At 43.0% G+C, this 23,181-nt stretch overlaps 1 protein-coding gene across 1 annotated transcript in view; it reads left to right on the forward strand.

Annotated features, from left to right (window-relative positions):
* The window catches only part of ttc7b (tetratricopeptide repeat domain 7B), a 350,185-nt gene extending 327,922 nt beyond the window's left edge, over window positions 1-22,263 (forward strand). Inside the window, exon 18 of the mRNA XM_072568076.1 lies at window positions 17,491-22,263. Coding sequence (XP_072424177.1) covers window positions 17,491-17,712 — 222 coding nt within the window. The 3' untranslated portion in view covers window positions 17,713-22,263. The remainder of the gene's footprint in view (window positions 1-17,490) is intronic.
* The last annotated feature ends 918 nt before the right edge of the window (window positions 22,264-23,181 follow it).

A 23,181-nucleotide genomic window follows, 5' to 3' on the forward strand; every position in this document is an offset into this window, starting at 1 on the left:
AAATCCATCTCTTATTTTTGTTTCTTTAAAGTGAATCTACCTTTCTTGCAGATTGACTCATCAACTAATTTTGCAAGTGAGGTTCTTTGTTCTGTATCCACTGTCATGACCAGTTCAGGGAACGCAGTGCCAGTAGTTGTACAAACAATAGGGTGAGATTTATGTCTGTACAGGGTTACCTTGTGATAAATTATTTGGCTCTTTCTTGACTTTGTATGTCAACCAGTTTGGCTAAAAAGAATAATTCAGCACTTGTTTTTGCAGTGGACATCTACATTAGAAGAAGGCAAAGATTGAGATCAACCAACTGCCATTTTATTTCTGCACTTCTGTGTAGCCAGTTAATGTACGCGTGCAGGATAATAAACTGGATAAGAAATTACAATAACTCGTGAAGTATGTTTGTTGTAATGTTGCATAACTTGGTTCAGAATCACCGTGTCTCAGCCATAGTTCATTTCATCTGATTACATACAAGTGTTCACCTTAGATTACTGTTTATATTTGGCAAAGTTCACAGACTTTTGTTTGTGTAACGAAAAAGCTATGGTTTGTTTTTTTAAGGCTGTATCATAGAATCCCTACAGTGTGGAAGCAGGGCATCGAGTCCACACCAACCCTCCAAACAGCATCCTACCCAGACCCACCTTACTACCCCTATCTCTATAACCCTGCATTTCCCATGGCTAGCCCACCTAGCCTGCACATCCCTAGACACTGTGGGCAATTTAGCATGGCTAATGCACATAACCTAGACATCTTTGGACTTTGGGAGGAAACCGGAGGAAATCCCAGCGGACACTGGGAGAATGAGCTGTATGTTGGATGACGGCAAGCTTCAAGTCATATGTGGTCATCTTCCTTCCTACTTCGATTAACATATATTCGCAGTTATGCTATACTTTTAGTAAACACAACCACTGGGTCACATCTTTGAATTTTGATATTAACTCTACCCCTCCTCAGCCACCTTTTGAATTAAAACTTGTTCAGGGCTAAAGCTTTGAATATAGGGAAGACTGCCTTTGCATCTTATAAGAAGATTGGAAACATAATGTTACCTCGGCAATCTGACCCTTTCACTAAAACTGTATCCATTTTATTTGCTTTACTTCATGCATAATATTTTTTGATCAAACCTTGGTTGAGATTATTAGGATTTAATCAAGATTTAAGGATTTTAAAATTCTTAGATACTTTTTCTTAAAATCTTCTTCCCCTTTGTTATTTTCAAAGTGCTCTTTCCAGGATCACTAAACGATATCACTAAAATATTTCTGAAAAAATTAACTCATCGCAGATCAACCCCAACTCAGTTCTGAGGAAATATCACCTGAAATGTTAATGCTGATTTACAGCATCCTCAATTCTTTCAGTTTTTAAAACCAGCGATGGTCAGTTCTGTTGTTTATCTTTCTTCTCCCTGCCTCTTCACCTAACTGTGTGAAAGTACAAAGTGCTTCAGCTAAAACATAGAAAATATGAACAAGAGTAGGCCATTCAGCCCTTCAAACCTGCTCTGCCATTCAGTATGATCATGGTTGATCATTCAGCTCAGTACACAGTTCCTGCTTTCACCCCATACCCTTTGATCCTTTTAGCCCTAAGAACTTTATCACCTTGAAAACTTCCAATGTCTTGGCCTCACTTACTTTCTGTGGCAGGTCATTTCACAGGCTCACCACTCTCTGGGAGGAGAAATTTCTAGACTCCCCAATAATCGGGGACACCATTCCTGCATTTACTTTGTCTAGTCCTATTAGAATTTTCTATGTTTCAATGAGATATCCCCTCATTCTTTTGAACTGCAGTGAATATAGTCCTAACTGATCCGGTGTTTCTTCATGCATCAGTCCTGCCATCCCAGAAAAGGTTCAAGGGACGGAGGGCCTACTCTTGTTTAAATGTCCATAACCTGTAAACAAGAATTATTGTTGCCTATTTGAAATTTTTCAATTAATCCTGCATCTACAGCATTTTGATAAAGAGAATTTCAGATTTCTATCTTTTGTGTGCAGAAAGCTATTTTCTGATTTCACCTTTGAGTGACCTGGCTCTAATTTTAAATGTCAATTCACTTGTCGTTGCCCAACACCCCTCCTTGGCGAAATTTTCTTCTCTGTATCTGCCCTATTAATACTCATTAACACTTCACCAGATTGCCCCCTCAGCCACTATATCGAGAAAACGCAGTCTATTATTCTGATAAATCTGCACTCGTTCCCACACCATCATCAATATATCCTTCCTGAGGTGCAGTGCTGAAAATTGAACACAGTACTCCAGATGGGGTCTGACCAAGGTTCTGTATTAGTGAAGCATCACTTCCTCCCCTTTGTAATCATGTTCCCTTGAGATAAAGGCCAACATTCCATCAGCACAGCAAGTGCAGTTTAATTGCAGATTTTTGCATCACCTCACTTTCCAGGTACCTTCTCACATGAAACAAAAACCTCTCTCATCAGTTAGGTCGTGCTGATTGTGTGGCTGCCGTGTGTTTAGACATCATGGGACTAAATGTTCTTTGAACTGCTCCCTCCTCCTCTCCCGCAACCTGCCTGGACATTGAGTTAATGAGATGGCCTATCTATATTTGTTACTTAGTGATTGCAAGGTGATGTGAGCGAGAGGGGACAGGCGGAGGAGGTGAGCAGAGGACACCATCTGTCAATACAAAAACTGTGCTGTGTCATCCTCTTCTCCCACATCCAACCCCCACCTTCCTGACCCAATTCCCAGGTCAGGTTGAGTTCATTGGAATGTCACTATTGTAAGAAATGCAATAACCAGTTTACTTACTGAAAGAATCAACAAACTGCAATGTGCCAATGTCTATATAATCACTTTTAGTGTTCTAGGTTTCAGAACAATGGACAATTATTCCTGTTGCCCTTTTCGACTCACTATCTCTGCATTTCTTTAAATTAACCCCCATCATTACTGACTTCCCAGTCAAAGAAGATGTTAAAAGATACAGCAGACAGATAGGTCACAATATCCACCAAAGCGGTCAATCAGGGGTAACATCAAATGAATAGGTTAAGCTGCTGTTAATTTTGGGAACCAGTAACATACAGTTAGTAGGTTTTCTTAAGAACAAAAATGTTCCGGTATTTTATTTCCACAGACCCACCATTTTAAATCTCCTCAGCTGCAGAATTGTCAGTAAGACTACTGAACAGGAAGAGAGGTAGAGCTGATTGGGAGCAACCTGACCTGGAAATGGGTGGGAGGTGGCACACAGTATAGGTTTTCTATCGACTATCAGAGAGTGCTTTAAAAAAATCCCTCTACTTGCCCCATCCCCACTAAACTCCCCACCTTGGAGTTTTTTATCTTCAAATGTTACCTGACCTCCTCACTATTTGCAGTATGTTTTTATTTTGGAACAATGTGTGTTGACTGTTTCATTGGTCATACCATGGAGAGACTACAGAGCAGAGTGTGACTTGGGGTACGGAACTTCCATTATCTGGAGAGACTAGAAAGAAGCTAGAATTGTTCTATTTAGTGCAGTAATGTAGAAAGGGAAATTTAATAGAGCTGTTGAAAATCTTGAATGAGTTTGTATGACTAGATAAGGAGAAGCTGTTTGCACTGACACGAAAATCAGTAACCAGAGGACACAGATTTAAGCTAATTGTCAAAAGAACAAGTGGAGAGATGAGAATTATTTTTAACTCAGTGGAGTGATAATCTAGAATGCATTGCCCGAAACAGCAGCTGAAGCAGATTCAATAATTTCAAAATGGAATTGAATCTTTACTTAAAAAGGAAATCATCCGCAGGAGAGTGAAACTAATTAGGTCGCTCCTTCAATAAACTAGCACAGATACGAGGGTGGAATGACCACATTCTGTGGTGGGTAAGTCTATAAACATCACTACCTAGGTGTTTTTTTTTTAAATAGAGTTAGGGGAGAGGGAACGCTTTTCAATAAGTGCTGCATATAATTCTCCCCTATTTAGTCATTAGGAATGTAGAGGGTTTCACTGGTGGTTACCAACCCGTTAGTGTCACCCTGGAATCTCCAAGAACGAAAGGCTGAATCTTTGGAACGCTGAGTGAGCCACCCAGGAGAAAATTGATATTGGAATAGAAAAATGTTTTTTTCTCGTTTTCTTTAAATGCTTCTGTTCATCAGTGATTAAATTTTGAAGATATGAGGTAATCCTGTTGGATTGAGTATGTGCTCAGCCAGTGAAGAATCAGTTTGCTCTAAGATTGATCCCCAGAAGGTGGGACAAGGTCAGGCTAGCATTTCAAGCTGGCAGAGTCAGGAGCAAGGGTGGCTGGAGGCTAGAATCTCTTGCGATGTAGCCCTCAGTAATGTATTCAACATGAGTTGGCAACCTTAGCTTCAGCAAATAGTGTCAGTTTCCTGACATCCCTCAAATTGCTGATTTTAAACACCTAGATGGCAGTCACATCCACAGGAATGTATTTTCAGACATGATCATATTGAATGGCAGAGTCGCCTGGAAGGTCCGAATGGCCTACTTCTGCTCCCATTTTCTATTCAATATTTCAGACACTAGCAAATCTGACTAACTGAAATCTGGTTCTCTTCCCCCCTCCTCCCCAAAAAAACCACAGCTCTGATAATCGCCCTCCTACTTTTGGAGATAGTGAGGACTGCAAATGCTGCAGAGTTGAGTGGGTAAAGCATGGAACAGGTCACTCTGACCCTCCCACTGGCCACATGCCTGAGCTTTTTCCTGTTTTTCCTGAAGACACCCCATCACACATGGAACCGTCCCTTTAAACTGCTGCAATCGAATGGTGATTTAAACAATTGGATGGTGATTTAAGCTATTGCCATGCAACGGATTGCATCCTAGCAACATGACTGCAGATCTCTCTGAAATGGTTTAGGGAGAGGTGTTTATTTGGCGTGGGTGGGTTATAAAAGATCCTGGCTTGGCAACTCTCTCACATAACTCTTTGTGTGCACTCTATCAGTTAGAATGAAATGAGGAGCATGTGCAAGGTGGAATTGTAAATAAAATGTTTACCTTGAGATAGGGAGATAAAATAAAATATGTTGGACTACCAAGATACAATGTACACCAAGCATTATAGTTTGTGTATCTATAGTATTGCCTAAATTGTTGTGGGTGATATTTCTTTGGTTAATTAAGCTATTATCTACAGCTTTAACCATAATTTTCTTCAAATGTTGAATATTTTGGATATTTTCATTTTTGGCCCATCAACATTTTGAATTTTAAATTCTCATCTTCACCTTTTAAGTCACTTCATGACCTTAGCTCCTGCTTATGTCTGAACTCCTGGCCTCTTCTCACTCCAATTTTCTTGACCATTCTCATTCCTTGGTACCATTGACTATGTCTTCTCCCAAAAAGGCCCCACTATCCACCTTTCTTCTCCCTCTACCTGACTCCTGTTAAAACTCTCCTCTTGATCCAAGTTTTCAGTCAAGTTTCTCCTCTATGCTCTCAAAGGTCAGCTTTGTCTATTTGTCTGTTTGTCTCACACTGGAATGAAACACCTTAGAACAGTCTCTTTCCATTAAAGACACTATGTAAATGGAAGTTACTGCTATTTTGAGTTTTGTATCCAGTGGGTATCCAACCTTCTCCCTGTTGACCACCTTGATTCAGGTTGGACTGATAGTTCCAATCACATAATGTGGGGCTTTGCCCCCTCAGTACAATTTGCAAGTAGCTATTTTTGACTTTTAAGATGCTTCATTTTGTTTTTCACTTACTATTTGACCACGAGAAGCAATATTCCTAGCATTACTGCTGTTTCCCTACCTGAAAATCAGCAGTGATAAAATTTACTTCAGCGCTGAGAGTGGGAATTTCTGACCTTAAATTTGTATTGCAGACAGCAGCAACAACAGGATTCCATGTCCCAGAGTAAATGTGGTTGTCTGGGAGGTGGCCACGTGAATTGGAGAGGCAAATTGAGAGAGGATACAGCAGCAGATATTTAGAATGGTGATTATACAAGGGGGCTGAGAAGAGGGTGACAGTGGCAGAGTGGAAGGAAGTGGCGGTGTTGGTATTAAATGGGATAGAGGTTTACCAGAATGATTCTGCCTTCTCTCTACAGATACTGCCAGGACTCCTGAGTTTCTCCAGCTATTTCTAATTTTGCCAGAATTATTTGAGATGGAAGAAAGAGCAATGCACCATGTGCAATGGGATACAATATTGAACCTACCTATCGTTGTTAATGCAATTTATTTGGTGACACAATCAAGTGTAGTAATGCACTGGATTTTATTCTCAAAAAGAGAAGCTATGGGGATCCAAGATGGCGGCAATCTAGAAAGATCGCGTTGCAGAGCTCCACACTGCTTCGCATGCGGGACCAAGTCTTGGCCTGCCTGACCCGGACCATCACAATATCCTGGGACTCTGGAAAGGTCGTGGAGTCCCAGGAAACTGTCAGAGAGCAACTTACCTCCGTTTTTGCCATCCAGGGATGTCGAATAAGGGCGGAGGTATGTCTAAGGCCGGGCCCGCTGCCTAGCCTGCAGGATCCTCGGGACTCGATTTCCAACCAGGCCCTGGTGAAGGAGCTCGTGAAATCTCACAAAATATTGGGTAAGCAGATAGAAGAGAAGCTAGCCCCAATCTCTATCATGCTGCAGAAGCACAAACAGCAGCTGGGAGATCTCAAGAAACGGATGGATGAGGTAGAACCATTGTTGGTGGAAGTCACAGTGGTGGAAGCTGATATCAATTCCTCCAAGGATTGGATCCAGGCCCTGGCGACACAGGTCCATAATTTGCTTGACCAGGTTGATGACCTTGAGAACAGGGGCTGGAGAAAAAATATTCGGATCATTGGTCTGCCAGAGGGGTAAGGAAGTTGAGCGGCCGGTGGAACTTATTGTGGACTGGTTGCTGAAATTCCTTAACTTGGAGGCTGGAATGAGAAGCTTGAAGATTTAACGGGCTCACCGGGTCACAGCACAGAAGTCAGGTCTGGACCAGTGTCCTTGTCCTGTCTTGGAGCAGTTTCATCACTGTAGAGATAAGGAGAGGATTGCGGAACCTTCCAGAATCCAGAGGAAGGATTTGAAGGCCCTAGTTTGAAAGGGCTCTAAGATCATGTTCTTCTAAGACTTTTTGGTGAGTTTTGAGAAGAGTTGTAGCTCAGGTTGAGGTTCTGGATGTACGCTTACTTGCTGAGCTAGAAGGTTCATTTCCAAACGTTTCATCACCATACTAGGTAACATCTTCAGTCGTCCTTCGGGCTGCGGTGATCCGGTAAAGAAAATCCTATGATGGCATCAAGAAAAGATTGAAGAAGTTCAGGATCCAGTACTCTCTGAGGTATCTAGCAATGCTGTGGATCACCTTAGATGGATCTGTACATCTCTTTTACACGTTGGAAAAGGCAAGAGACTTTGTGGGCAAATTAACTTAATCTGAACAATTTAGTATGTACAAGTAATGTTGTTTGGGTTTTTTTATTTTTAAAAAAAAAGGTCTGGTCGGAGTTCTCTTTTCCTATTTGTATTGGTAGTAATCTGGTCTAAACTATGCTCGGGGCTGTTGAGATGTATACTTTCATTTCTAAAGTTAAGTTATACCAAAGGTACTTACCTTTTTTTTCAAAATGTCTTTGTTCACATTGTTGTTCCATGGTATATTTTCTTTCTTTGCTGCTTGTGCTTGTGGTGCAGCTCTAGCTAGGAGGAGTGAAAATGGTTGGGATGGCGAGGTGCCTACTTATGGGCAGTTTATGCCCAGTTTGGGTATTTAAATGCCCTAGCTGCAGTATTGGCAGCGGGATGGGAAGTTAGGTTTTGGGATGTGTAGATGCTCCTATTCAGTGCCATTGACGCGTTATATGTTGATTTGTTTGGTTTTTGTTGTATATAATCTTTGATAGCTTTGTAGGTTTGTTAACTGTAGTGGTGTTAGTTTATGTAGTTTTGATGGTCATTGGATCTTGCAACACTAAGGCTTGGCAATTTGTAATTTGAGTTCCTCCTCTCTGGACTCTAAATGTTACTGCAGAAGGCTGTGGCTAATGACTTGATTAAATGGTGTACCCGGAACATCAAGGGAAGGCACTCACCAATTAAGAGGAAAAAGGTACTCTCGAGCCTTAGAATGGAAAAGCTCCATATTGCTTAATTACACTTGAATGATAGGGAGCATTTGAAATTACAGCAGAATGACTTTGAATGGATTTACTTTTCATCTTTTAATACCAGAAGTAGGGGAGTGGCTATATTGGTTAAGAACAATCTCCCATTTGAGTTACTAGAGTGTATTAAAGACACACATGGGAGGTGTGTACTTCTCAAAGCCCTGATAAATGGGAGAGAATATGGTGTCTTAAGTGTTTACTGTCCTCCGGCCCATCCCCTCAAATTTCTGGTAGATACCTTCTTTAAATTGATTAATCTTGAGTCCTGGCATATCATTTTGGCGGAGATCTTAATTGTCTTGTGGATCCCATAGTAGACAGTTGCCCAAAGACCCACACACACTCTTCCCCTCCCCCCCAACCCCGGTACCCTCTGTGCAAACTGAACAATTAGTGGATCTGTGTGTGGAGTTAGGGTTGGTAGATGTCTGGAGGTGTCTCCCCCCTACAGGCAGGGATTTTACATTTTTTTTCCAATCCACACAGATATCACACCAGGATTGATTTTTTTTTTTCTGACCCCACCATGGCAACCCTGGACTTGGTAGCATCTTGTACGAGCGTCATCTCCGATCACACTCCCATGTACCTGTTGGTTAAGATTAAGGGGCTAGAGTGGGCCCGAGGCACTGGCAAATGGATCCCTTTATCCTTAAAGGATAATACGTTTATGGAATATTTCTCTGAGGAACTTAGGGCATCCCTAGACATTAATTCAGGCTCGGTTAGTAGCCCGTCCGTCCTTTGGTAAACTGCCAAAGCCTACACCAGAGGTTAGTTATCTCCTACTCTGGCAGTAGGAACCAGCAGAAGGGCAAACAGCACCGTCTCCTTGAAGCACGGTTGAAGGCAGCCGAGAAGACTTACTTTGACTGGCCCTCGGCCAAGCTGAAGAGGATTACGGCGCTGTGGTCTGCATAGAACTCCATGCTCACGCAGACAGCAAAGAAGGAGCTTACTTTCACAGAACAAAGGTTATATGAGCATGGTGACAAACTGGGTAAGTACCGAGCGTATCTCACCAGGAAAAGGAGTGCACCTCAAGCCATCGTGTCAATTAGGGAAGGGTCTGGGAACCTAACATGTGATTCCAAAAAGATTAATGTGGCATTCCAGAGATTTTACTCTGAATTATGCTAGTCTGAGAGTTATGAGGAGGGGTGGGCCAAGATGGAATCCTTTTTCAAGAATCTGGAGCTCCCGGGTGTGACCCCCAAACAAGAGTCTTTTCTCAATGCCCCCTTATCAGAACAAGAGGTGCAGGAGGCTGTGAAGCAGCTTCAGAGTGGAAAGGCGCTCAGTCCTGATGGACTTCCCAGAGAAATTTATGAGCATATTGTCAGGCCCGATGCTCAACATGTTCAATGAGTCATACAGCCTTGATCATCTCCTGCCATCTCTAGGAGAGGCCAATATTTCACTTATTCTTAAAAAAGGGAAGGTCCTGGAGGACTGTGCTTCTTACAGGCCCATTTCACACTTAAATGTTGATTTTAAAATTCTCTCTAAGACTCTTGCATTAAGGCTGGAAACTGTGTTACCTTCTGTTGTTAAAGAGGACCAGATGGGCTTCATAGAGGGCCGCAGATCCTCCAATAATGTTAGGAGACAGCTTAATGTAATTCAAGCGTGTCAACAACAGTCAATACAGGGATTGGTGATTTCTGTAGGTGCAGAGAAGGTATTTGACCGAATTGAGTGGCTGCACCGTTTTTATACTCTAGAGTGGTTTGGCTTGGGCGAAGCCTTTATAAGATGGGTAAAAGTTCTCTACAGTGACCCTCTCACTGCGGTCATCACCAATGGGGTACGATCGAGCAATTTTAACATTTCCCGGGGCAGCTGACAGGGCTGTCCCTTTTCACCATTGTTTTTTACATTGGGATTGAACCGTTGGTGGAGGCCATTCGTTGGGATCCCGGTTTATCAGCTCCAGAAGTGGGGTCAAATTTACATAAGATTTCGTTGTCTGCAGACAATGTCCTCATTTTTTTGTCAAACCCAGCAGTTTTGGTGCCTTGCCTGATACAATGCATCAGCGCGTTTGGCACCTTTTCAGGGTATAGGATGAGTTTTGCAAAATCAGAGGCTATGCCTATGGGTGGTCTTATGAAGGTGCTAGGTCTTGAGAGCGAATCTTGATTCCCATTTAAGTGGTCACGGTGGGGTTTTGTGTGTTTGGGCATATTTATCACTCCAGTTCTTGATCGGTTGTTCATGTCAAATAATTGAACAAAATTAGCTAAAATCAAACAAGACCTTCAAAGATGGGAGGCATTTCTGATCTCATGGTTAGGTCGGACAGCTCTTATTATTATGAATATTCTCCCCCATTTTGTTTTACCCTATACAGAGCTCCCCCGATTTTTGATAGGCAAACATCAGGAGACTGAACGGCTGGTTCAGCTCTTTTATTTGGCATTGTAAGCAGCCCCTTATTAAATTAGCTAAACTGCAATTGCCTCACAGACTGGGTGGAGTGGAGTGGGGGGAGAGTGCAGAGGAGATTTACTAGGGTGTTGCCTGGTATGGAGGGGAGGTCTTACGAGGAAAGGCTGAGGGACTTGAGGCTGTTTTCGTTGGAGAAGAAGGTTGAGAGGTGACTTAATAGAGACATATAAGATAATCAGAGGGTTAGATAGGGTGGACAGGGAGAGCCTTTTCCCAAGTATGGTGATGGCAATCACAAGGGGGCATAGCTTTAAATTGAGGGGTGATAGATATAGGACAGATGTCAGAGGTAGTTTCTTTACTCAGAGAATAGTAAGGGTATGGAATGCTTTGCCTGCAATGGTAGTAGATTTGCCAAATTTAAGTGCAATTAAGTCGTCATTGGACAAACATATGGACGTACATGGAATAGTGTAGGTTAGATGGGCTTCAGATTGGTATGACAGGTCGACGCAACATTGAGGGCCAAAGAGCCTGTACTGCGCTGTAATGTTCTATGTTCTATGCCTTCCCTCTGCCGAACGGCCCTCCATGTGTTAACTGTATTGATAACTATTGGGTTATGACAATATTCCTGAACTGTCCTCACTTTGTCCAAAAACAGCAAGCGAGTAAGGGGGCATCCTGCCTGAGAGGATTCGATATCCAACCATGTTGAAAGAGGGTCCCCCACAAACCTGATCACTCACGCAAGATAAAAGTGAGCTTAGTTGATAGTAGAGACTCCACTTCCTTTGTAAACTACGGCTCCCGCGCTCTACAGCTTCCTCCCTGCCTGACAGGTACATACTTATCTAGGACACTCAGGAGCTTTTCCTTGATTAAGCTCCACATTTCTAATGTGCCCATCCCCTGCAGTTTCCTTCCCCATCCTATGCTTCCTAAATCTTGCCTAATCGCATCGTAATTGCCTTTCCCCCAGCTGTAACTCTTGCCCAGTGGTATACACCTATCTCTTTCTATCACTAAAGTGAATATAACAGAATTGTGATCGCTATCACCAAAGTGTTCACCTACTTCTAAGTCTAACACCTGACTGGGCTCATTACCCAGTACCAAATCTAATGTGGCCTCGCCCCTTGTTGGCCTGTCTACATACTGTGTCAGGAAGCCCTCCTGCACACTCTGGACAAAAACTGACCCATCTATAGTACTCATACTATCGTGTTCCCAGTCAATATTTGGAAAGTTGAAGTCCCCCATGACAACTACCCTGTCTCTCTCACTCCTATCGAGAATCATCTTTGCTATCCTTTCCTCTACATCTCTGGAACTATTCGGAGGCCTATAGAAAACCCCCAACAGGGTGACCTCTCCTTTCCTGTTTCTACCTCAGTTGATGAGTCCCCTAACATCCTTTCTGCAACTGCAATACTGTCATTGACTTTAATGCCACACATCCCCCTCTTTTACTATCTTCTCTGTTCTTACTGAAACATCTAAATCCTGGAACCTGCAACAACCATTCCTGTCCCAGATCTATCCATGTCTCCGAAATGGCCACAACATCGAAGTCTCAGGTACCAACCCATGCTGCAAGTTTATCCACCTTATTCCGGATGCTCCTGGCGTTGAAGTAGACACACTTCAAACCAACTTCTTGCTTGCAGGTGCCATCTTGTGTCCCTGAAACTAGATTTTGGACCTCCCTACTCTCAACCTTTTCTATTCTTGAACTACAATTTTGGTTCCCATCCCCCTGCTGGATTAGTTTAAACCCACCCCAATAGCCTTAGCGAATTTAACCCCCAGGATATTGGTACCCTTCTGGTTCAGATAAAGACCATCGTGCTTGTAGAGGTCCCACCTACCCCAGAAAGAGTCCCAATTATCCAAGAATCCAAAACCCTCCCTCCTGCACCATCCCTGTAGTCACGTGTTCAACTCCTCTCTCTCCCTATTCCTCGCCTCACTAGCACGTGGCACGGGCAACAATCCAAAGGCAACAACTCTGTTCTTCCTAGCTCTAAGCTTCCATCCTAGCTCCCTGAATTTCTGCCTTAAATCCCCATCACTCTTCCTAACTATGTCATTGATGCCTATGTGGACCACGACTTTGGGCTGCTCCCCCTTAAGGATCCCAAAAACATGATCAGAGACATCATGAACCCTGGCACCTGGGAGGCAACACACCAACTGTGAGTCTCTCTCGTCCTCACAGAACCTCCTATCTGTCCCCCTAACTATGGAGTCCCCAAAGACTACCGCTCTGCTCCTCTTCCTCCTTCCCTTCTGAGCAGCAGGGACAGACTCTGGTAAGTCATCCCCCACAACAGTATCCAAAACGGTATACTTATTGTTGAGGGAATGGCCACAGGGGATCCCTGCACTGCCTACCGGTTCCCTTTCCGTCCCCTGACTGTAACCCATTTGCCTTTTTCTTGTACCTTGGCATTGTTGCAACTGATACAAAATCGAAATCAGGTCACATCATCACAGTTGAAAAGTTAGATAGGTTAGATTAGATTCCCTACAGTGTGGAAACAGGCCTGTAACTCCTGTAGTGACTACCTCCCTGTAACTCCTCTCAATAACCCCCTCTGCTTCCCGAATGATCCGAAGTTCAACCAGCTCTAGCTCCAGTTCCCGAACACGGTTTTCGAGGAGCTGGAGTTGGGTGCACTTCCTGCAGATGTAGTCAGCAGGGACACTAGTGTGACCCTTACCTCCCACGTTCTGCAGGAGGAACATTCAACTGCCCTGACCTCCAGTCCCAAAGAGACTGTTGAAAAAATAAGGAATGAAAAATAAACTCGTTACCATACCAATCTGGTGCACTGAACTTTTCTTTTGGTTAGAGGAGGAGGATGGGTGGGAGACACTACCCGAGTAGTGTTTCGGGTAATGCACCCACACAAACATATGACTTCCCAGAAGTCCTTCGCTCCTCCCTCACACCTCTCGGCAAATGCGGGAAACATAACCTTTCTGGCATCCCTCATTTCACCTCTCCTCGCCACTCTGGCAAAACGGAGCAATATTGGCAAAACATCTTTTCTTACACCTACAGTGGGTATGCTGGGTTTTCAAATGGGGATGATGGATTCAGGATTCAAACATTGGGCAGCTAGGGGTGTGTCTTGCATGGGTGATTTATTTGGGAGGGACACAATGATGACTTTTGATCAGTTAACACAGCAATGTGAACTATCTAGCAGGGACCTCTTGCGTTTTTTTTCCAAGTTAGGAATTTTATTCAAAAAAAGACTACACTTTTGACTGATCCCTACAATTCCAACATAGAGAGGAGAGTGCTCAGTGCTAAGAGTACACTTTCTGTTCGCACTTTAGATCATCAACTGGGGGGTAGCTCCTCAGATGACTTTGATCAGCTTTGCAGGGTTTGGGAGAGAGAGCTAGGTGTTGAAGTCACCTCAGAGGCATGGGAAGATATTTGGGAGAATTCAAGAAAGATATCAATTTGCAATAGGACCCATATTTGACAGTTGAAGATTATCCACAGGGTCCACTTGGCTGCGGATCGTTTGTCAAAATTTAAACCAGGGATATCTTCAGCATGCCCCAAGTGAAGAGTTAGTATGGGCATTCTTACCCATTGTCTCTGGTCCTGTGGTAAGCTTCAAACATACTGGAGCACTGTGGTGGGTGCAATGGAGGGGATTTTGGGTGTAAGGGTGAAGGACCCAATTTCTCCTCCTCTTGGCCTACCCAGTGTATTTCATGTAGATGCACATAACAAAAACTTTTCAGCCTCCTCACTTTCTGCGCACGAAAGCATATCTTGTTTGGGTGTCCTGTCGGGTTGACATAAGATCACCATAGATTTTCCTGCTCCTCGGATGCTGCCTGATCTGCTGTGCTTTTCCAGCACCACTCTGATTTAAACTCTGGTTTCCAGCGTCTGCAGTTCTCACTTTTGCCCTGTAAGATTGTTATGGAACATATGCCCCTTGGATTTTCTTACAAGTGTTGTACACTACAAAACTGAAAATTTCTAATAGACATGGCAGCTCTTTTTGGAATTCCTGGACACAGATCTGTCTGCCACACTAGTAAGGGCTTTTATAGAACCGTAATGATTGTGCTTTACATGTCCAATATCCAGAGAAGGGAGACTGCGAACATATGAATAGGTGAAACTTAATGCTCTCGATATTCGAGAGTTAGTGTTTTGTTTTGCTGAGCTGTGTTATTGTTGTTTATTAGTTTGTTAGTTATTATTTATTCTGTAGTTAGTTGGGGTTTTTTCATATATTTATTTATACATTTGTACAGGAGGGCGATTTAGGTTTTATAAATTCTTTTTTGTGTACTTTTTTTGTATTTTTAAAAAATCTATTTTTCAATAAAAGTATAGTAGGGTGGAGAAATGTAAAGATAGTGTTTTCACTTATCAGGGAATCCAAGCTAAAGGTTATAAATCTAAGTACACTTAGAAATCCAGCGGGGAGTTCAAGGAAACATTTTCACCCTGAGTGTAGTTCGAATGTGGAACTTACTACCACTGGAATTAGTTGAAGTAAATAACATAAATGCATTCAAGAAGCTATGAAAACATGAGGGAGTATGGCATAGAAGGATTTGGTGATGGATTTAGATGATGTGGGGTGTGAGGTAGTGCTCGTGGAGTTAAAGCATTGACCTCTTTCTGTGCTGTAAATTGCATGCGGCATATCAACAGACATTGGCAACATGTCCAAAGCAAATAAGGTCAATCACATTAAGTTCTGCCAGACCTTCCACTATGCGCAATGTATTTTTTTAAGTAAGTGTTACCAGTTGTTTTTGAAGCTGTTAGTCACTTATTAACAATTTTCCAGGCTGCATCTGGAAAGAAAATGCCTTTCATCACATCACTGAAGAATCACTGCAATCACACAAGAGGAAAAGATGTGAGCCACACGGTTAACTACCAGAGGAGTTTGTGTTGTTAAAGGTTACCCCAGGGGACAGGAGGTCAGAGTGTTGATGATCCTTGGGACCTTCACATTCGAGGTTATCGTTTTCTAGTTGCAAAGGGAAAAGGAACCCACTGCATTCCTATACAAGTCTGACTATCAAGTGGGAAATGTGTTTTTCGTTTAAAAATGACATTCACTTCACAAACAAAGCACAGTTCATGTCCATTGCAACTGGCTCTGCAATTTTCAAAAGGAAATTGGATTTATTGTTGAAAAGGAAAGTTGGCAGACAGATGAGCTACGTAAGAATATCAGAAATAGGAGCAGGAGATTATACAGCCCATTGAGCCTGTTCTGACATTCAGTACAATTTTGGCTTCACACCCAACAAATTTGAGTTACTTGAGAAAATAACAAGCATGATAGATAAAGGAGAACCAGTAGAAGTAGTGTATTGGATTTCCAAAAGGCATTTGATAAGGTACCGTACACAAGGCAACTTAATAAGATTAAAACCTATAGTTTAAATGCTGTACGTTAGCATGAATGGAGAATTGGTTAACTAGTAGAAGACAGAGGGTTGGGATAAAGAAATCATTTTCAGGGTGATAACCTAACTAGAGGAGTTCACCAGGGATCAGTACCTTTTAACAAATACTATTGTGTTTTACTGTTAAGACCAAAGTGAATAACTTAATGGATATCCACATTCTACTCCATCTGCCATCTTGCTGCCCTCTCAGTAATCTGTCTTTATCTCTTAGTGACACTCTATGTCCTTCTCACAGCTTACATTCCTATCTAACTGTGGTTCATCACCTAACTTAGATATATTACTCTGTCTCTTTGTGTATAAGTCATTAATCTGGAATGTAACTAGCTGAGACTCTAACACTCATCCTTCCAGTATTCTACAAGTCACAGCCAACTTGAAAATGCCCCAGTTATTGCTACCCTTTCCCTCCCATTATTAACCAATCCTCTAATCAGTTCTAAACTTCATTCCCTGCTTTGTATTCTTGTCTTTAATATTAACCTTTTGTGTGTCACTTCATCAGATGCTTTTTGAAAATCCAAGAATATGGCATCTACTGGATTTCCAAGTCACCAAACCAAATTGACTTTGAATATGTTATGCTTTTTGAAGCACATTGTTAAGACTTTATTGATAACAGATTCCATCACTTTCTAACTGACTAAGAACAGGCTATCTGGTTTGTACTTCACCATTTTCATTCCTTCACATTTCTTGAATAAAAGGCTTATGTTTGTAAATCTCATTCCAGAATCAAGGAAAATCATTGCCAGTATTTTACAATCATTACAGACATTTCTTCTAGAACTGTGGGACCTGGTGGCCTATGTTGTGGAGATTAATTGAAAAATGATCCCTTGAGTTTCTCGAGTGTTTTTTCATTAAGTGACTTACTTTCATCATCCTTGGCTCCAAAGTTACTCCCTAAATCTGCTTTGTAATTGGTGCCTTCTACTCTAAAAGAGACAGTCAGGCACAATGGGCTGAATGGTGTCACCTGCGCCTCAGTGTGGGGCTGACCACACTGCAGTCATGTCAGGCTCACTCTCCCCTGTGAGCACTATGCTCTCAGAGGTACCACTTTTCAGGCAGGATATTACGTTAATGCCTGTCTCCCCTCCGAGTTGGTTCTCAGAAGTACTATGATGTCGAGCTTTCTCTCATAGCCTTGTTAATATTTGCCCCACAATCAGCAGATAATCTGGTCATTGTCTCATATCTGTTGTGGTGGCATGCCATACACAGATTGACTGCAGCATTTTCCGATATTACAACAGTGAGTAAACATGAAAAATCACCACTATTCATGAGTCACGGATTGGGGTAGATATAGTTGTTAAGGGCATTATAGAAATTTGACTCTACTTCTCTCTTTGATTCTATGAGTGATGACATTTTCTTCTGATTCAGTCAATGTTGCCTAAAAATTAAATCAAACCATACTTTTCTCTGCTTAAAATGAGACCTACCAGTTAAATGTCTCCCTGTCTCATCCTGTTGCAGGGGCTGGTCTTACAGCAGCTAGGCCGCTGCAGCCTGGCCGAGAAGATCCTCCGCGATGCTGTGCAGGTCAACTCCACCGCCCACGAAGTATGGAACAATCTGGGGGACGTGCTGCAGGCTCAAGGTGATGACGATGCTGCAACTGAATGTTTCCTCACTGCGCTGGAACTGGAAGCCAGCAGCCCTATTGTCCCCTTCACCATCATCCCCAGGATACTCTGAGCCAGGTGTCTGCTTCCAGTGGGGTAGCGGTCTCAAGGAGGTGTGCAGGTTTCCAGCTGCAAGAGGGAAGCCCTATACAATCCCTTCCCAGTCCTTTCAGCTCTCTGCTGTTATTTTACAAGCTTGTTTTACTACGGACCAAAGCATTCCAGGGGCAAATTTATTTGATCTATAACCCACCCCCACCTCAAGCAATCCTTGTCTTTTTATTTAGTTCCAGTTTTCAGCCTCTGTACACCGGCACAAGTTATAGGTTCAGCTGATGCCCTTTGGTACCCCAGCTGTAGTTCCCATGTCAGGTTGCTGGAACAGTGTTTGACCAGCCCATGGTCCAGGGGATGACAGCAATATGGCCTTGTCTTCGCTAGATCGTTCTCTCTCTCTGTGCAATTTCCAGCATTGAGTCACTGGCTTATTTTTGATCTCTTTCTCCCACCTGCCCCAAACCCCTGGGGAGATCAGGGCCTTCTCCTGCTTGTGCGCCTCAGCACGTCCTTCCCTGTATTCTGTTGGAATGTTACTTCTTCATCTGCCTCTTCCTTTCCTCAGTCTCCCAACCAACTCTGTCTCTTTCTCTCCTGGAATTATAGGCCTGTCATCGTGTAGGTTTTCAATATCATCTCAAAGTTGCCCTCTAACTTTGGCACTGAATCTCAGCCAGGGCCTGGTTAGGGTAACAAAGCTCAGTGGTGCAGTAGAGATCCTGTGCAGGGAGTAGGCTATTGAACTGGGTGAGGGATACTTGCACACTGAGCATAACTGGAGAACATTTGCTGTCCACACCCCCTGCATAGCTGAGAAACTTGGGGCCTGAAGCAGCCTCATCTCAAGAATCAGTCCCTGACCCTGTTCATTGCTGTATAGATCTCAATTCTTACAGATCTTGGCATTCGTATTTAAGATATGTCCAAAAGTAAGGTATGAGGGCCATTAACAACCCTTCCAACTTCCGACATGACAAAATTCAACTGGGGCAAATGAATGAGTGACAACTATCAGGACAAATAGCCTGTAGCTGAAACCTGTGCTGTGCCCGAGCTGGTGATGGAGTATGTTTTAACTTGAGGTCAGAGTGAAGAAAATGTCCGTTTCCCAGCATCTACCTTCCATAAGCAATTTCTGAGATGATACTGTCTTTAAAATAACAGCTGCTCCACTGAAACAACCTGCAGTACTCTCCCTTCTGATGCATTCGTATTGAGATTCCCTCTTTGCTGGAAGATTCACCCTACATCATTAGCTTTCATCCAATTGTTACAGATATACTATCTCTTTCAAGATTTGCACGGCAAAATGCAATTAAGAATGTTGTCAATCTCTATATCTGAATCATATATATTTATGTAAGGCAATGTTATATTTATATATTTGGACTTTATTCAGTAAGAGGTGACTAGTAATGGTGTAACTCTAAATTGCTGAACTTTAAACATAGAATGCTTCCTACGTTGGACTTAATTTTCAGTGTTGGAATACTGCTGTTTCACCTTTGAACTCTACATTGCATTCAAACTGTGGGACCATGTAGTGAAAAGGAACAACCAGCGATAGATGAATCACTAGATTAGAGTCTTAGAGTCCTTTAAAGGAACAAAATCCTACACAGATTAATTGTCTCAGAGTTATTCCAGTACCTAGTAACTGCCCTGTTAAGTGGAGAAATCCTTATTTATATTAGACTGGAGAAGTTGAATGCTCTTCAACAAAAGAAATACCCGACAGTTGTCAGCATGTGGAGTGTGCGATAATCACTGGTCCGATGTGTGTTGTCAGTCATTGCCTATAATCACACTGAAGGCTTTTCCTGGGTGTTTTCTGGTGAGTAGTGCTACGCTGTCAAAGGATGCCTCTTCCATTTGAAATTAGAACCGCTCATTCTAACCCAATTTCTTTTCACCTCTGAGCTGAATTGCTGGATGTTGTCTCTTAGGCCAGAGGGCCTGCCCCGAGACCACCTTTGGTGATGCTATTAGTCACTGAAGCTGTCAGAGCATCGGATATGTCAAGTGGTTTTCAGACTTTTCTGAATGAATCTTCCCCTTCTGCAGCCACACAATGGGGGAGCTTCCTAAAATATTGACATTCCTGTAAATACAAATTCACATTTTGGGGGGATCCCAGTTATTACAGCCACACTCTGTGATCCCCAGCAAATACCTTGATCCACTCCCAATGACACCCACACACACCAAATTCTGTGATCTGCTCCCAGTGATAAATGTGGAGTCCCAACCCTGGAGATCACTAACAAATATAGACACACTCCTGAGGTACCCCACAACCCAGTATCGACACATGCCCAAGAATGAACATTAACTGTGGAGCTATTCCCAGGAATCGCTGGTAGATGCTAAGAATTACAACAAGTTACCTTTAACCTTCCTGTCTGGGTAAAGAGAATGATTACTGAATGGGCAAAATAAAACCAATAATAATTCTGGAAAACAGACATAAAAGTGAATTTTCATTTATATCCCCTTCATCTGAGTGCATGGACTCCTCGCCTGTACATTATCATCCCACTGACATATCCACTACCCCTTACACATGTACCAACGTTCACCTCTCCTGTATCTGCCACCCATTCCCCTGTATCTACCACCCCTTTCCCCTGTATCTACCACCCCTTTCCCCTGTATCTGCCACCCCTTTCCTCTGTATCTGCCACCCCTTTCCCTTGTATCTACCACCCCTTTCCCCTGTATCTGCCACCCCCATACCTTGTATCCGCCACCCCCATTTGCCTGTATCCGCCACCCCTTCCCCCGTATCCACCACCCCTTCCCCTTTATCTACTACCCTTTCCCTGTATCTGCTACCCCTTTCCCCTGTTTCTGCCACCCCCATACCCTGTATCCGCCACCCCACTTGCCTGTATCCACCACCCCTTCCCCTGTATCCGCCACCCTCTTCCCCTGTATCCGCCACCCTCTTCCCCTATGTGCACCTCTTCCTTCCCCCATTTCTTTCAACATTTAACCTATGTATCACTCCTGCACCAACACTTTGCTCCCTTTAAGCTTAAACTTTGTGCTACACCAGCACGAGCTGGTTTTCAGGGAAAAAGGTTTTTAAAATGGTGTTTCATAAGAGAAAGGAATGGTAATACTTTAAATTTTAAACAACTGTGAAAGAGTGACCCTGAAAGAAGTCACTGTTCAGGTCTGTAGCCCTCAGCACAGATAAGATGTCCAGGCATGAAGGCTCCTCTGCATATCTGAGACTGGTGTCTCAGCCCATTAAAGAGAAACATTACAAACAGCTTTTGAAGTTATGCACATGCACACCCCTGCTCAAACGTCCTCGTGAATGTAAACGCTACTTATTTGATCGGTTTACTGACCAAGCGTCTGAAAACCAGTCTGGCATAAAGCACAGAATGATTGATCTTCATTAGATATCAACCTGATGAGGCAGTCAGTCAACACTGTGCACTGGAATGTGCAAGATGTTTGAGTGGTATTCAAACTGAGTACCCAGAGAATTCTTTCAGAAACTCAATCTGGTGCCTTGTAATTTATGTTTAGAACTGAGCCTTTCTTGCTATCGCTGGATATAGCTGCACAATCCAAATGGGTAAGGGAAATAAAATATTATTACAAGCGAAGTTCTTCAACTCTGTGGTCTGTTTGGTGTTTTGAGTTGGCATGTTAATAAATACTGATATCTCTCTGAGATTGTCAAATGTTGCAGTATCCAATGGGACATCATCACCACTCTGTCACTGGGGTCTGGTTGCAGATTTAGTCAAAGGCAGTAACATAGTGAAGCCAATGGTGAAATTATGGTTTGTGTTCCTTCTCTTCAACCATAGCCTGCCCCACAACCCCCCGCAATTTCCTACAGTTGGGATTCTAGCACATTGCACTAGTTTGAATCACTGGTCAGCAGTGGGTGGGAAATCTACAGTGGGCCTCCATCTCTCCAACACTGCTGGACAAGGTGCACGGCTGGATTTCAGATCAGGGCCAAGTTGGAATTCAGTGTGATTGCCCATGCAGTGGAATAGCCAGCCATGCATGTTGCCTGGTACAAAAAGATGGCCACTTAGGCCAAGGCTAATAGAGGGCCATAAGTAGCTCCTACCTGAAGGAACTATATTCCAGGAAGAATTAACACCATCAGAGGCAAGAAAATTAAAGAGCATTTGGTCACTGAAGTCAGCTTTTAAGTCAGGTTCAAGCTCGAACAAAAAAATATAACTGGATCCTTTCTTTAATAAAAGGCACATTAAAAATTAAGCAGTGTAAAAATATTTGTTTTGTTTCTGATTACGTCTGCCAAGTGTGTGTTTAGTGTATATTTCAAATGGGTTTTACTTGGGCGTTGCTGTATTTGTAGCTGCAAGTTTCATGTATGAGAAATAGCACATGTGTAATGTGTGTGCATGCTGGGCTCAAACTGGCAGCTGTCGATACATCTTCATTGCAACTGATGTGCAGAGAAGATATTGTTAATGAAGTGTGACTGATGTTATCATGCTCTGTAATTGGTCATTTTTTGCACAAGCTCAATATTTATTGGTTGTTATTAAACTTATTTTCAAATGGACATTGTCTGATTATTTCTTTCCCTTATTTGTGACTACATTAATCCACCAGTGGTGATTTTCCCTGATGGGGGGAACTGAACCACATGGATCCAGGATGACATCAGATTGTCTGTCTGAAATCCATGCCAATTTAGACAGGATCTACAAGGTGTGACTGGCCTCACGTTCAAAGGTCAGGCAAGGTTCAGTGGGACTTTATCACTTGGTCACCTGCCGATTCTCTGTCCCCTCGTAGTTCCACTCCTCCAACCCCACTCATTTGGAGAGTGTCCCAGTAGACAGGGTGGGGCTCAGTTGTGATAATTTGATCCAAGACCAAGCCATTACTGGCTGCCCTTTACTGTACTGGCAGAGGTGGGGACCAGAAGCCCAACTGCCTTTTGGGGGGAACGTCAGACCCCCCCCCCCACCCACCCACTCAACCATCCTCACAAACACACACCATCACACCATTTCAAAGAACATGGCAGATGTTATCTCCACAATGTCTCAGCCGCACTTAGCAAAACACTTTGGCTGTCATCCTGTTGCTGCTTGTGGGACCTTGCTGTACAAATTGGCTGCTCCCTTTCCAGTGACTGCACTTCATCAGCTGTAGAGTGTGGTGCTTGGTGAGCCCCTAAGATGTCATGAAAGACACTTGCATTACAGGCCTGTTTTTGTGAGGACTGGTGTTTGGTGCTGCCCAACACCCCTCCCATTTGAATGGATTTTCTGAGTCATAAGACTATTAGACATAGGAGCAGAAGTTGGGCTCTTTGGCCCATCGAGTCTGCCCAGCCATTCGAAAATGGCTGATAGGTTTTCCAACCCCATTTTCCTGCTTACTCCCCGTAACCTTTAATCCCCTCAGCAATGAAGAACTTATCTATTGCTGTTTTAAATATACTCAATGACCTAACCACCACAGCCTTCTG

This window comes from Chiloscyllium punctatum, chromosome 4 (assembly GCF_047496795.1).
Source record: "Chiloscyllium punctatum isolate Juve2018m chromosome 4, sChiPun1.3, whole genome shotgun sequence".
Taxonomy (NCBI): Eukaryota; Metazoa; Chordata; class Chondrichthyes; order Orectolobiformes; family Hemiscylliidae; genus Chiloscyllium; species Chiloscyllium punctatum.